This window comes from Pogoniulus pusillus, chromosome 39 (genome assembly GCF_015220805.1).
Source record: "Pogoniulus pusillus isolate bPogPus1 chromosome 39, bPogPus1.pri, whole genome shotgun sequence".
Lineage (NCBI taxonomy): Eukaryota > Metazoa > Chordata > Aves > Piciformes > Lybiidae > Pogoniulus > Pogoniulus pusillus.
In genome coordinates, this window is record NC_087302.1 from 2,648,345 (window position 1) to 2,663,342 (window position 14,998).

The following is a 14,998-nucleotide window of genomic DNA, read 5'->3' on the forward strand; positions in this document are numbered from 1 at the left end:
GGGAGAACTGGGGACCTCTGGAGAAAAGGAGCACTTCCAGCACATCTCCAGCTGGAGATCTAACAGGGTAGGATCCGCCCTTGGCAGTTCCACCTTAAGTGGTCCAGAGACACAAAGAAGAATCAACGGCAGAGCCCAAAGCAGAGTCTGAGTCCCAAAGTCCTCCTCCTCCTCCCTCAGCCGCACTTCTACCACAGCCACCGACAGAATCCAGCAGCTCTGAATTTCAGCCCTCTGCTCTTATCTCTCAAGCAGGATCACAACACCGCTCGTATTTAACTTCCTTCTTTCTCTGTAACCATAAAAACATTGAGGTTTCTCCTCCTCCAGCACCAAACCAGCACCACGCTCCTGCCAGCAGCGACCACCTCCCCCTGCCCAGACTGCTACAGCGCCCGGGACACAGAGCGGCGACAACTGCCAAGTGTCATCCACTTCGTGACCAGTTTTAGGGCTTCACAGAAACGGCCCCCAAGGCACCTTTTATCTACCCACCCACCTCAGGCAGGGAATTGCACAAACAGAAGAGTAACAGCGAGGGAAAACGAAGAAAAGCAGGGCTAAAAAGCACTTCGCTTGTTAGCTTTGCTGCCAGATGCAGCTTCTTGCAAGAGCGGCCAGGGTGGGGAGCAGAAGTTTGTGTTCTCTGCAATCTCCTTTCTCCGCTGAGCCTCATGGCTTTGACCATCTCCTAAGAGGCCCGGGAGGTTCCCCCCTGACTGAGCTGCACCCCTCAGGGAGCTGCATTCGTGCTTCATTTAAGGAAGCAAAGGGCAGCGCTGCTGCTTTCCCCCTTTCCGTTGCATTTTCAGCCGCATGCAGCCGGCCGGGTGCAGAGCCGAGCTCTCTGCTCACGGCTTCTGGGCAGCAGGGGAGAACAGGAGGTCCGATAGCAGCATGTGCGAACCCAGGCAAGGGTCTGCTCCTCCGGCGTGGGGCAATCGTAACGTGCAGCAGCGCCAGCGCTCACAGGGGCTGCCACGCTGCCCTCCTCGCCCACCTCCGGCCCCTCCACGTGCTGCCGGCTCCCTTCAGAACCCCGCACGCCGCAGACCTGTCCTCTGCGCCCTGGGACTTCAGAGTTTTCCTATCCCCTTGGTTCTCCTTTGCACCCCTTGCATGCAGGATTCCCTCTGAACCCCGCAGCCAGCACGGCTCCGGTGCGCCTGCCCCGTGCTTCCCCCCGCGGCCAACTCTCTCCCGCCAGAGCAGGAACGCGCACGTTTGCAAACGCGGTAAAGCCCCGGTGACCGAGCAAGGAACCGAAACGGTGGCGGGAGAGGAGGCAGCAGCGGCTGCCGTACCTCCAGCATCCAGAAAGCCAACATCTTCCGCATGTAGGGCTTGATCTCCCGCTGCACGCACTGGAAGTAGGAGACGCTGGGGCTGTAGCGTTCCTCCTGGCTCAGCAGGTTCTGCAGCACTCGCCGGTCCCCCAGGAGCTGCGGGTCGTGCCCGGCGCGGGGAGCGCGGGGGACGGTTTCCACGCACAGCAGCTCCATGGGCGCAAAGCAGCGTGCGGGCAGCAGCAGCCAGCCCAGCACCGGCTCCGCTGCAGCCGCCGCGGGGCGCCGGGAACTGGCCGCCCTTGCGGGGGCGGAGCCAGCGCCCGCCCCGACCTCCCGGCGCGCCGAGGGGGCGGAGCCGCCGCCGCCTCCAGCCAATCCGCGGGCAGAGCCGCGGCCGGGCGCCGAGGGCCGTGGGCGGGGCCGGGCCGGGGGGCGTGGCCAGGGGCGCGCCGGCGGGCGGCAGCACGTGGGGCGGCGGTGCGGCGCCGCTGCCATGTTGGGTACGGGGTTGGGGGGGGGGGGGGGGAGGGGGTGCAGCCGGCGCTGGGGGTTCCTGAGCCTCGTCCCGACCCTCCGCTGCCGTTACCGGCGGCCGTGCATTTCTCCCCGCCCCGTGGTTCGCAGGGACCGCTGGCCAGGCGGTGCGAGCCAGGCTGCGGAGAGCCAGCGCCGGGGTTTGCAGGGAGGCTCAGCCTAATCCGCGCGGTTCTAAGAGTCGTTTGTTCAGTGTTCAGCCCTAAGCCTTTTTTTTTCCTCGCTGCGTGTCTGTATCTCCTTCAAAGCTATGCAAATAATCAGCTGTGCACATACTTGGAGCCGGTCTGTGCTCAGCCTGCTGCCTTCCAGAAGTTACCCTCCTGTTGCTACTGGTGCAGCTCCGTGGGAGATAGCACCCTCGGTGGCTGCCGCGATAAGAGGCCGTGGGGCTTGGCTGCCATTTCAGGATAATTAACAATTGGTTGGAAATACCTTTGCAAATTGCCCGCCGAATGGCTGCTTCCTCTGGGAATGGTAAAGCCTTTCCAAGTAGTTTGCACTTTGCCTTCCCCGGCGCAGGATTTGCTCTGCGCTGGCGGTACCTGAGCCTGCTACTCACTGACCCTGCAGTCATTGCCTCCTGGTCTAGGAAGCAGAAGAGCAGGAGCTGTAATTCTGGCCACGCTGCTCTCTGATGTTTGCCATTGGCTGCAAGAGCTGCGCTGGGGCTTTGCTAGCGCCAATGAGGAGGGCCAGCAGACTATAAAATGGACAGCAGGGGCTGTAATGGAAGGGGCTGTGGCTTGTATTCAGGGTTGCAGATTAAAAGCTCCTCACTGAGGAGAGGTTTAGCTCAGAGAGCCCATTTTTAATCAAAATGCCCAATACAGGCTGCAAAGGGAATGTGCTCTAAGGGGATGCCTCGTCTGTGCCAGTCTCATCCCCATCCCAATCTGGTGGCCTTTGCAGCAGCAGGAACCAAACCATGATAAGCCCAAATGGGAGAGGTGGGAAATACATCTCAGAATGTCAGGGGCTGGAAGGGACCTCGAAAGCTCATCCAGTCCAACCCCCATGCCAGAGCAGGATCACCTAGAGCAGATCATGTAGAAATGCATCCAGGCAGGTCTAGCATCTCTTGCTCTGCTAGACTGCTGTTCCCTGGCAATCCCAACTGCTCTACCCATTGGCATGAGGCACCTCCTGCTGCCCTCCCGTTACACCTCCTGGCACCGGGCAGTGCACTCCAGTACTGCTGGGCTTCAGGGCTCAATGCAAGGAACCCCAAAGGCAGCTCACAGCACGAATCCCTATCTGCAGTCCCAGGGAAAAGCTTCTCCTGTCTAGCAGGGAGTGGAGTGATGGAATTTGTAGACATGGAAGACTTTTGGGATGCAGGCTCAGGCAAGGGAAGCTCCTCTGGAGTACTCCTCAGTTTAGACACTTGTCTGTATTTTTAGGCTAAAGGAGTGAAGTGATTTACCACAACAGCTACACTCCCCCCTTCCAAGTCACTCCTCCATGTGCCATGTTGACACATTTAGCCCTTGTTTTTTGGAGGCATTTCCAGTCTTTGAAGGAAGAACAAACACACAAAGCATAAGCAAAACAAGGCTGGAGGCTTTGTTCTCCCTGCTCAGGATTGGTTTTTTTTGGGGGCTATCCTTGAAAATGAAAACCATCTCTTTTTGTTGCTGCTGGTTTTTCTGTTCACCAGAGGTTTAGAGGTTCAAAATGCCACCTGGTGACAAAGGTCACGGGCAGAGCACACACTTCACATGCTGCCATCCCCTTCCTACACTCCTACAGGTGCCTTTCATTTGCCACAAGGTAACCTGGCACATTCCCAGTTTGCCCTCAGCGTGGATTTGTGGTGCTGAAGGGCTTCAGGAGCGCCACCCAACCCAGCTGTGGAGCTGGAGAATGGAAAGGGGGAGGGAATTCCATCCATCCATCCATCCATCCATCCATCCATCCATCCATCCATCCATCCCATCCTTGCCTTAAAATCCAGCAGGACCTTTTTCTGTAGGTGAGATGAGATTCCCAAATCCCTTTCCTGACTTAACTTTTCTTTTCCCACCTCACAAATCAATCTTCCAGCGGCGTGGGCAAGAAATAGTTGAAGAATCTATGGGAGAGGCTTCCACAGACCAGGGTCAGCTGGTTTTAATCCAGGGTAACACCCCCACTGCCCCCCCAAACCCCCCCCCCCCCCCCCCCCCCACATCCCACCCCCTGCTCCACTCCCCCCTGCTCTTTCATTGTCAGCAGCATCCCCCAGTTGCGCAGGGGGAAGCGAAGGGCCTCATGTCCCACATTTTTAGTCTAAACAGGCAGCAGCTCTTTCAGTCAAGCAAAGGGAAACCACAGCACTGGGTTCTTGGTCCTTCTGGTTTCTGGGCTGTGCCTTTTGCAGTTGAAAAGTTTCAGGCCCTTTCCCAGACTTCAAGGCTTTTCCTCCTGCATCCCAGTGTCTGCCCAGCGGTTCCGACACTGCCCTGTCCGGCTGGAGCTGGGCTCGGTGGCAACTGTGGCCCCTCTAGGACACCAAGGGGGAAAACGAAGCCTGTTGCATAAGAAATTGTTCCTTCCAGATGATGACTTGGCAAAAATGATGCCTCTGCAAGCCACACTATCAAGGCTAGGAAGGCAAATTACAGGCTGAGGGCATCCTGAGAAGCCTATTGTGTGGGTGTGCGGAGGGGAGAGAGAAGATTCCAGGAAAACCAAGTTTGGGTGACTGCTGGCCAGAGATAGTCAAACTTCCTGGGCTTGGCAAGAGAGGACACAGCAACGGGGGAGGGGGGGGAGGGGGGGGAGAAAAAAAGGGGGAAAGGAAAAAAAAGAAAGGGGGAAAAAAGGGAGAAAATAAAAAAAGAAAGGAGAAAAAAAGGGGAAAATTTTAAAAGGGGAAAAAGGGGAAAAAATAAAAAAGAAAGGAAAAAAAGGGAAAAATATAAAAAAGGAAAAAAAAAGAAAAAGGAAAAGAAAGGGGGGAAAAAAAGGGTAAAATAAAAAAAGGAGATTAAAAAGGGGAAAAAATTAAAAAGGGGAAAAAGGGGAAAAAATTAAAAAAGAAAGGAGAAAAAAGGGAAAAATATAAAAATAAAGGAAAAAAAAGAAAAAGGAAAAGAAAGGGGAAAAATTAAAAAAGAAAGGAGAAAAAAGGGAAAAATATAAAAATAAAAGGAAAAAAGAAAAAGGAAAAGAAAGGGAAAAATTAAAAAAAGAAAGGGAAAAATAAAAAAAGAAAGGAGAAAAAATTTGGAAAAAATAAAAAAATAAAGGAGATAAAAAGGGAAAAAATTTAAAAGGGGAAGAAGGAGAAAAATTAAGAAAGGAGAAAAAAGGGAAAAATATAAAAATAAAGGAAAAAAAGAAAAAGGAAAAGAAAGGAAAAAACTAAAAAAAGAAAGGAAAAAAAAAGATAGGAGAGAAAATTGGAAAAAAAATAAAAAAGAAAGGGAAAAAATAAAAAAGGGGGGAAAAGTGAAAAAAAAATAAAAGAAGAAAAGGAAAAAAATTAAACAAGAAAGGAGAAAAAAGGGAAAAATATAAAAATAAAGAAAAAAGAAAAAGAAAGGGAAAAATAAAAAAAGAAAGGAGAAAAAATTGGAAAAAAAATAAAAAAGAAAGGGAAAAAGATAAAAAGGGAAAAAAAATAAAAGGGGAAGAAGGGGAAAAATTAAAAAAGAAAGGAGAAAAAAGGGGAAAATATAAAAATAAAGGAAAAAAGAGAAAAAGGAAAAGAAAGGGGAAAAATAAAAAAGAAAGGGAAAAATAAAAAAGATAGGAGAAAAAATTGGAAAAATAATAAAAAAAGAAAGGGAAAAAATAAAAAAGGAGGGGAAAAGGGAAAAAGTAAAAGAAGAAAAGGAAAAAATAAAAGAAGAAAAGGGAAAAATAAATAAGAGGAAAAAAAGGGAAAAATAAAAAAAGAAAGGAGATAAAAAGGGAAAAAATTTAAAAGGGGAAAAAGGGGGAAAAAAGTAAAAAAAGAAAGGAGAAAAAAGGGAAAATATAAAAATAAAGGGGAAAAAAGGAAAAGAAAGGAAAAAAATAAAAAAGAAAGGGAAAAAATAAAAAAGGGGGGGAAAGGAAAAAAAAAGAAAAAAATATATAAAAATATATATAAAAAGTAAAATAAGAAAGGGAAAAAAAGGGAAAAATAAAAAAAGGGGGGGAAATGGAGAAAAATAAAAAAGAAAGAAAAAAGGGGGGAAATAAAAAAAGAAAGGGGAAAGGGGAAAAGAAAGGGAAAAAATAAGGAAAGGATAAAAGAAAGAGGATTTCTGGCTCTTCTGGTTCACCTCTACCAAGGCTTATCTCCAACAGCTAAGCCATCTTCTTCCTTTGGTCCTACTGCAGCTACAGCATCATCAGTGAAATGAAACTTCTTAGGCTACAGGGAGGACTTGAAGCCCAAATTCCAACCAGCAAATAACTTATCCTTTGCTCCAGGAAGCCCCCAAAAGAAAAGGGTCTCATTTTTTTCGTGCCCGTGTGAGAAAGAGTGAGGACAGCATTTCACTTCACTTCACTTCACACCTTCTGCAGGGAGGATTTCGAAGCACCTTGGAACAATCTGTTGCGTTTCACACCCAGTTTGCCCTGAGGCAGAGCTATTGCAGCCATTCCCAGCAGGAACACGAGGGCTGGCACATGAGGGCTGGCAAAGCATGGCTGTGGCAGTTGGGTGTCACCACCCCTGCCCTGCTATGACTCTGTGCTAAGGAGTTCCTGCTGCTGCAGGTGGATGTAGCCCAGTTTAAGGTCCATCACAGGGCACTGAGCTGTTGTAAAGGGTCCAGAGACCATGAAGGTGAGGAGAGGGCTGGAGAACCTCCCCTATGGGGACAGGCTGAGGGGGCTGGGGCTGTTAAGCCTGGAAAAGAGAAGGCTCCAGGGAGACCTCAGAGCAGCCTTCCAGTACTTGAAGGGGCTACAAGAGAACTGGGGAGGGACTTTTGATAAGGGTTGGGAGTGACAGGATGAGAGGGGATGGATCGAAGCTGGAAAAGGGGAAATTGAGACTAGAGATTAGGAAGAACTTCTTTCTGGTGAGGGTGGGGAGACACTGGCACAGGTTGCCCAGGGAGGTTGTGGATGCCCCCTCCTTGGACATGTTCCAGAGCCAGGTTGGAGGAGACCTTGAGCAACCTGGGCTAGTGGGAGGTGTCCCTGCCCATGGCAGAGGGGTTAGAACTCAATGATCTTTAAGGTCCCTTCCAACCCAATCTATTCTGGTTCCATGGCAGGCACTGAAGCTGCTGCTGAAGGTGGAGCTGAAGACGGAGCAGCACTGGCAGGTGAGGTGTGGGGGGCACAGCTCCAGCTGCAGGGCAGATCTCTGCAGGGATGCAGCACCTTGGCCCAGTGCAGATGTCTGCTTCAGTGCCCATCAATCAGAGCCTGCAGACATGGGGAGCTGAAGCACTTCCCCTGCTCCTTCAGCCATTCCCTGCTGGGGCAGGCTGAGAGCTGAGGGGTTCCTGGTCTTGCTCCTGTGCTCAGACACAAGGCTGCTGACCCCTCCCTGGAGCTCTCTCTCTCCTTTCTCATATCTGATTCATTCTTAACTTAGGCAAATTGCTTTCACTGAACTGCAGGGAGGTTGGGTTGAGGACAAGTTGAACATCTGACCCAGGGGAGGTGTTTCCTAATAGCTTTCCCATTAGTGGCAACCACTGCATTCCCTTTCCTCTGAGTTGGTCAGACTTGGGAGTACAACTCATTAGTCTAGAGTGATATCATCTGAACACTGCATCTCAGCAAGGCTCAGCCAGACCCAGCAATGATGTACAGGAGAATTCTGGAGCAGAAAGCTGCCTCAGAGGTCAAAATGCAGCTTTTTCACTGCCTAAAACTCCTTCCCAGAGCAGCTTTTTGGGGCAGTTTGGCCCAAATGTCTATTTTGACCAGAAATGGAAGTGTGACTGTTGATGCCATTTGGATTTTGGCTACATCCTTCATGTCTTCATCTCAGCCTGCCTGTTCCTGGGATGTAGCTCAATGTATTGATGAATTCCTGAAGCAGGATTATACAGGAGAGGAGCAGTTGGGAGGGAGGGAAGCTCTTTGTTGAAGTGGCTTCCAGAAGAGAAGAAAGAAGTGACTGGAAAGAAGCATAAATGGGTGAAAAGAGATAAACTTAAGGTGAATCCTCTAGGAGATGCCTCCCACCCTAGATGTGCTCAAGGCCAGGTTGGATGAGGCCATGAGCAATCAGGTCTAGTGGAAGGTGACCCTGCCAATGCCAGGGGGTTGACTTGGATGATCTCCAAGGTCCCTTCCAACCCAAACCTCTCTATCATCCTATCAGTGGGGTGGATTGGAAGGGCTGTGGTTAGTAGAGTTTCTCCTCTCCCTCTACTCTGCCCTGGTGAGGCTGCATCTGGAGTACTGTGTCCAGTTCTGAGCCCCTCAGTTCAAGAACCTCAGGGAACTGCTGGAGAGAGTCCAGCACAGAGCCACAGAGATGCTGCAGGGAAGGGAACAGCTCTGTTAGGAGCAGAGCCTGAGGGAGCTGGGGCTGGGAGCTTGGAGCAGAGGAGCTGAGGAGACCTCATCCATGGTGATAAATACCTAAGGGGTGAGTGCCAGGAGGCTGGAGCCAGAAGCTGCTTGGCAAGGCACAAGAGGCAGAGGAAGTTTCATGGATACATGAGGAGGACTTTTCCCCTGTGAGGGTGGCAGAGCCTGGCACAGGCTGCCCAGGGGGGCTGTGGAGTCTCCCTCTCGATGTTCAACCCCTGCCTGGCTGTGTTCTGTGTGATCTGCTCTGCAGGGGGCTTGGACTGGCTGAGCTGTGGAGGTCCCTTCCAGCCTCTGCCATTCTGTGATTCTGCTCCAGCTTTGGAGGGACTGCACTGGACCAGCCTGGACTCCAGCATCCTTCAGCTCACACTTGGGGCCAGCAGAGATGGAGATGGAGTTTCACCTGCTGACTTCTTGTGAGAAAACATCAGGCCAGGTTTGCCTCCAGCTGCCACTTCAGCAGCTGCTCGAGTGCCTCACTTCCCTTTTCCTGCCAAAAAGCTGAAATTCAGACATGTTTCCAGTGGCTCAGCTTGGTGCCAGCATGAGCCTTTCCCAGGGGAATCCTCTGCTTTGCTCCCAAACCTGGCACTGCAAAAACTGGCCCAGTTCAAGTCAGGAAAGGATGACAGACAGAAAGATAGGCAAGAAAGACTGAAGGAGGAAAGGAGAGGAAAGGAGAGGAAAGGAGAGGAAAGGAGAGGAAAGGAGAGGAAAGGAGAGGAAAGGAGAGGAAAGGAGAGGAAAGGAGAGGAAAGGAGAGGAAAGGAGAGGAAAGGAGAGGAAAGGAGAGGAAAGGAAAGGAAAGGAAAGGAAAGGAAAGGAGAGGAGAGGAGAGGAGAGGAGAGGAGAGGAGAGGAGAGGAGAGGAGAGGAGAGGAGAGGAGAGGAGAGGAGAGGAGAGGAGAGGAGAGGAGAGGAGAGGAGAGGAGAGGAGAGGAGAGGAGAGGAGAGGAGAGGAGAGGAGAGGAGAGGAGAGGAGAGGAGAGGAGAGGAGAGGAGAGGAGAGGAGAGGAGAGGAGAGGAGAGGAGAGGAAAGGAGAGGAAAGGAGAGGAAAGGAGAGGAAAGGAGAGGAAAGGAGAGGAAAGGAGAGGAAAGGAGAGGAAAGGAAAGGAAAGGAAAGGAAAGGAAAGGAAAGGAAAGGAAAGGAAAGGAAAGGAAAGGAAAGGAGAGGAAAGGAAAGGAAAGGAAAGGAGAGGAGAGGAGAGGAGAGGAGAGGAGAGGAGAGGAGAGGAGAGGAGAGGAGAGGAGAGGAGAGGAGAGGAGAGGAGAGGAGAGGAGAGGAGAGGAGAGGAGAGGAGAGGAGAGGAGAGGAGAGGAGAGGAGAGGAGAGGAGAGGAGAGGAGAGGAGAGGAGAGGAGAGGAGAGGAGAGGAGAGGAGAGGAGAGGAGAGGAGAGGAGAGGAGAGGAGAGGAGAGGAGAGGAGAGGAGAGGAGAGGAGAGGAGAGGAGAGGAGAGGAGAGGAGAGGAGAGGAGAGGAGAGGAGAGGAGAGGAGAGGAAAGGAGAGGAAAGGAGAGGAAAGGAGAGGAAAGGAAAGGAAAGGAAAGGAAAGGAAAGGAAAGGAAAGGAAAGGAAAGGAAAGGAAAGGAAAGGAAAGGAAAGGAAAGGAAAGGAAAGGAAAGGAAAGGAAAGGAAAGGAAAGGAAAGGAAAGGAAAGGAAAGGAAAGGAAAGGAAAGGAAAGGAAAGGAAAGGAAAGGAAAGGAAAGGAAAGGAAAGGAAAGGAAAGGAAAGGAAAGGAAAGGAGAGGAAAGGAGAGGAAAGGAGAGGAGAGGAGAGGAGAGGAGAGGAGAGGAGAGGAGAGGAGAGGAGAGGAGAGGAGAGGAGAGGAGAGGAGAGGAGAGGAGAGGAGAGGAGAGGAGAGGAGAGGAGAGGAGAGGAGAGGAGAGGAGAGGAAGACCTTGAATACTGTGTCCAGTTCTGGGCTCCTCCATTGCAGAGAGATGCTGAGGTGGTGTAAGGTGTCCAGAGAAGGGCAACAAAGCTGGTGAGGGGCCTGGAGCACAAACCCTATGAGGAGAGGCTGAGGGAGCTGGGGGTGTGCAGCCTGCAGCAGAGAAGGCTCAGGGCAGAGCTCATTGCTGCCTGCAGCTGCCTGCAGGGAGGCTGTAGCCAGGTGGGGTTGGGCTCTGCTGCCAGGCAGCCAGGGCCAGAAGAAGGGGACACAGCCTGAAGCTGTGCCAGGGCAGGTCTAGGCTGGATGTTGTTAGGAAGTTGTTGTCAGAGGGAGTGATTGGCACTGGAATGGGCTGCCCAGGGAGGTGGTGGAGTGGCTGTGGCTGGAGGTGTTGCAGCCAAGCCTGGCTGGGGCACTGAGTGCCATGGTCTGGTTGGTTGGGCAGGGCTGGGTGCTAGGTTGGGCTGGAGGAGCTTGGAGCTCTCTTCCAACCTGCTTGGTTCTATGATTCTATGAAAGAAAGGCAGAAAGGAGGAAAGAAAGGAGGAAAGGAGGAAAGGAAAGGCAGAAAGAAGGAAAGGAAAGGAGGAAAGAAAAGACGAGGAAAGGAGAAAGGAAAGGAAAGGAAAGGAAAGGAAAGGAAAGGAAAGGAAAGGAAAGGAAAGGAAAGGAAAGGAAAGGAAAGGAAAGGAAAGGAAAGGAAAGGAAAGGAAAGGAAAGGAAAGGAAAGGAAAGGAAAGGAAAGGAAAGGAAAGGAAAGGAAAGGAAAGGAAAGGAAAGGAAAGGAAAGGAAAGGAAAGGAAAGGAAAGGAAAGGAAAGGAAAGGAAAGGAAAGGAAAGGAAAGGAAAGGAGGAAAGAAAGGAGGAAAGGAAAGGATGAAAGAAAGGAGGAAAGAAAGAAGAAAAGGAGGAAAGAAGGGAAGAAAGGAAAGAAGGAAGGGAAGGAAGAAAGGAAGGAAGGAGGGAGCAGAGGGGTGTGGTGTGTGTAAAAATGAAGCCAATGCCCCCCAGCCCCAGGCAGAGAGCGGGGCTGAAAGCAATCCTTTTCAGAGGGCCAGGCAGGCTGGGAAAGCCCCCAGCAGTGCTAACTTTAGTCCATTTCAGGGGATTATCTGCGGGGGCCAATTATGCAAATGGCCAAAGGGGAAACAGAAAACCACCAACACCAAACCTCTGCCTTGACATTGTGCAGCCAAAATGGAGCTCTTTTGGTTTTCACAACCCCCTTCCCTTGTCCAACCTCCCTGCCCTGCCCTGAGCTGAGCTGCTTGCCCAAGTCTTGCACAGCCTGCTCAGTAGATTAGATGCTTCTGGGTTTTTCTGAGAAGATGTAGTTTTTTTCCTTCCCTTGCAAGAGGTTGCTCATTTGATGTGGCAAGGTTGGGGCCTGGAGCCTCTTTGCTGCTGCAAACTGCCACACAGAGTCCAAGCCAGCTCAGGGCTCCTGTTGGTTGTGCTGGAGAAAGGTGAAGGGAGAAGGAGGAGGAAGAGGAAGAGGAGGAGGAGGTGGTGGTTGTGTTGGAGAAAGGTGGAGGGAGGAGGAGGTTGTGTTGGAGAAAGGTGAAGAGAGGAAGAGGAGGAGGTTGTGCTGGAGAAAGGTGAAGAGAGGAAGAGGGGGAGGTTGTGCTGGAGAAAGGTAAAGAGAGGAAGAGGAGGAGGTTGTGCTGGAGAAAGGTGAAGGGAGGAAGAGGGGGAGGTTGTGCTGGAGAAAGGTAAAGAGAGGAAGAGGAGGAGGTTGTGCTGGAGAAAGGTGAAGGGAGGAGGAGGGGAAGGAAGAGGAGGAGGTTGTGCTGAAGAAAGGTGAAGGGAGGAGGAGGAGGTTGTGCTGGAGAAAGGTGAAGGGAGGAGGAGGAGGTTGTGCTGGAGAAAAGTGAAGGGAGGAGGAGGAGGTTGTGCTGGAGAAAGGTGAAGGGAGGAGGAGGAGGTTGTGCTGGAGAAAAGTGAAGGAAGAGGAGGAGGTTGTGCTGGAGAAAGGTGTAGGGAGGAGGAGGTTGTGCTGGAGAAAGGTGAAGGGAGGAGGAGGAGGAGGAGGAGGAGGAGGAAAATGGTGTAGTTGGTACAAAAGCAGGGAGAAAAGAAAATCGTTGGAAATTTGGCTTGGTGCTTCTGCTGCATCATAGTTTTGGTTGGAAGAGACCTCTGAGCTCACCCAGTCCAACCATCACCCATCACCACCATGGCCACGAATCATAGAATCACAGAATCAGGCAGGTTGGCAGAGAGCTCCAAGCTCAGCCAGCCCAACCTAGCACCCAGCCCTGCCCAACCAACCAGACCATGGCACTCAGTGCCCCAGCCAGGCTTGGCTGCAACACCTCCAGCCACAGCCACTCCACCACCTCCCTGGGCAGCCCATTCCAGTGCCAATCACTCTCTCTGACAACAACTTCCTAACAACATCCAGCCTCAACCTGCCCTGGCACAGCTTGAGGCTGTGTCCCCTTCTTCTGTCCCTGGCTGCCTGGCAGCAGAGCCCAACCCCACCTGGCTACAGCCTCCCTGCAGGCAGCTGCAGGCAGCAATGAGCTCTGCCCTGAGCCTCCTCTGCTGCAGGCTGCACCCCCCCAGCTCCCTCAGCCTCTCCTCACAGGGCTGTGCTCCAGGTCCCTCCCCAGCCTTGCTGCGCTTCTCTGGGCACCTTCCAGCAGGCAGCAGGACCGTGGCAGGAGGGCTGGAGCCAAGCAGCAGGACCGTGGCAGGAGGGCTGGAGCCAGGCAGCACTCCTGGGAACAGGGAGTGTGAGAGGCTGAGTGCTGGGGCTGGCAGGCAGAGCAGCCAGACTGGCATCTCAGCTTGGCCAGCTGGTGCATGGGGATGGGACTGGGAAAGTCTCTGCCCAAGCCTGGGCTAGAAGGATTGTTGCCTTTGCAGCAGGGGCAGAGGGAATCAAGCCAGGAGAGGATGGAGGGTGGGCTTAGAGGGGGTGCACAGCCTGCTGCTGGTGTCACAGAGGAAATGCTGTGGGACTGAGCTCTGGGGTGGCAGCAGCAGGCAGGGATCGCATCGGAGCAGTGGAGTCCACACTCAGTTTGGTTCCTTGGAGGGAGCTCTGTGCTGTGCCTGTGTGTTTTGGGGTGGGATAGAAAGACAACAGTTCCTACCCCTCTGCCTTCCCCTGCTTGTGCTGCACCTGACTTGCTGCTGCCTTCCAACACAGGCTGGGTGCACGCTGCAGGGGCTTTGAACCAGATACCTTTACCTGCAGCTTGCTGGCAGCACTGGGCTCAGCCTGGTTGTAACTGAAAGGAAACATCTTGTGCCAGCCCCACAGCAGCCAGAATGAGCCTGCACAGCCAGCAGGTCCCCAGCTGAGCCAGGCCAGCACAGCAGCTGTGCCTGTGTGTGGCAAAGCCTCAGCTCTGACACCCTGGGGACCAGCTCAGTGCCCAGCCTCTTTGCTGCCAGTCTGCCTTTACCACATTAAGCCAACACATGGCATATGTGTGCCCCCATCTAGGCACTGAAGGGGTCAGAGCCTCAGTTCAGGCTTTGGAGCCAAGGAAGGAGAATGTGCAGGACCTGGTGATGAAGGCAGAGAGGCACAGCACAGAGATGGACACAAACCACCACCCACCCTGCAGCTCTGCGGACCAGGCTCTGCCTCCAAGTGTGAGCCTCTGCTCCCAGGACACCTTTCCCTGCAGGCACAGGTGTCACTGGTGTCACAGCCAGGTGCCTGCCAGCAGAGGTAGAGAGCTCAGCTTCACCCAGGTGCTGGTGCCTGGCTGCATTTCTCCTGCCGGCTCTGTATCACCCCTACACATCCTCCTGCATCCTGTCGCCACTAATCACTGCCATTAACGAGATGCTAATGAGACACACTCTGTGAAGCTGGACACAGCCCCAGGCAAGCAGGATTGCCCTGGTTTTGGGCAGCTCTTTAGTGGAGTGATTCCCTCACCCATTCCTGTCAACACCTATGTGCTTGCTCTTGAGCCTGACAGCACAGGACCTGCTTGCTGCTGCCTGTCCTCAATGCCCTCTCCTAGCATCAGAGCAGTGAAGAAGATGCCTCCTGAGACAAGGTCAGCTGGAATCAGCACTGCTGTGGGTGGCTGGTTGAGACAGAACAAGCTGTTGTTGGGTCTCAATAACTACTCCTACTCGAGAGCCAAGCTTCAGTCACCCCAACTAGACCAGAAGCAAGCCCACAGCTTCCACTCCTGCCCGAGGGAGCAGCAGTTTTGTCCTTCTCACTGGACTGCTGAGCAGAAGGGGATCAGGTCTGCTGCAGTGCAACCCCAGAGCTAGGAACTGCCATTGGAATGTCCTCCCCTTCCTGAACGTACCTGAGCCAAAGCCCTCTGCAAGCAGCTGAAGGATGCTGGCCCAGCAGCTGGAGATGCTGCAGCTGTGAGATGTGACATGGGCAGACAAAGGGCTGGCACAGGGGCACTGGAGGGATGCTGGAGCAGTGCCAGGGGCTGTGACCTCTCTGGGAAGCTGTGATCCCTGCCTGCTGCCAGCCTCTGAAGGACTCAGGAGCCTGTTACAGCCGAACACAGCAGGAAGGTGGGGACAAGGACACGCAGGTCGTCCCGGGCTGGCAGGTGCAGCGGTGTCAGCTTTGCTGTTCCCTGACCTGGATCGGCCCTGCCTTTGTTCTTGTTTGAGCTGTGGAGTCTCTCCTTTGCCTTTTCCTCCCACATTTTGGACCAGGCTGGTCCCATGGCCAAGCTGAACTTGATAAGGTGACCCTAGGGAGAAGAAAAAGGAGAAACAGAGCTCTAGCACCCAGCAGCAGGGCAGGCAGGGGAGTCTGAACGGGTGGGGAGCTGCAAAGAGCAAGTGGAGAA

General features: G+C 52.7%; 1 protein-coding gene across 3 annotated transcripts in view; it reads right to left on the reverse strand.

Moving 5' to 3' along the window:
- The window catches only part of CCND3 (cyclin D3), a 64,676-nt gene that overhangs the window by 19,083 nt on the left and 30,595 nt on the right, over positions 1 to 14,998 (reverse strand). For 2 of the 3 annotated variants that reach the window (XR_010308840.1, XM_064173901.1), the window contains exon 1: positions 1,305 to 1,575. The exons of the other annotated variant lie outside the window; for it this stretch is intronic. Coding sequence is in view for 1 of the 2 variants with exons in the window: in XM_064173901.1 (XP_064029971.1) it covers positions 1,305 to 1,502 (198 nt within the window). In the remaining variant the exon portion in view is untranslated. Of the gene's footprint in view, positions 1 to 1,304; positions 1,576 to 14,998 lie in introns of those variants that run through there. 3 annotated transcript variants of the gene reach the window in all.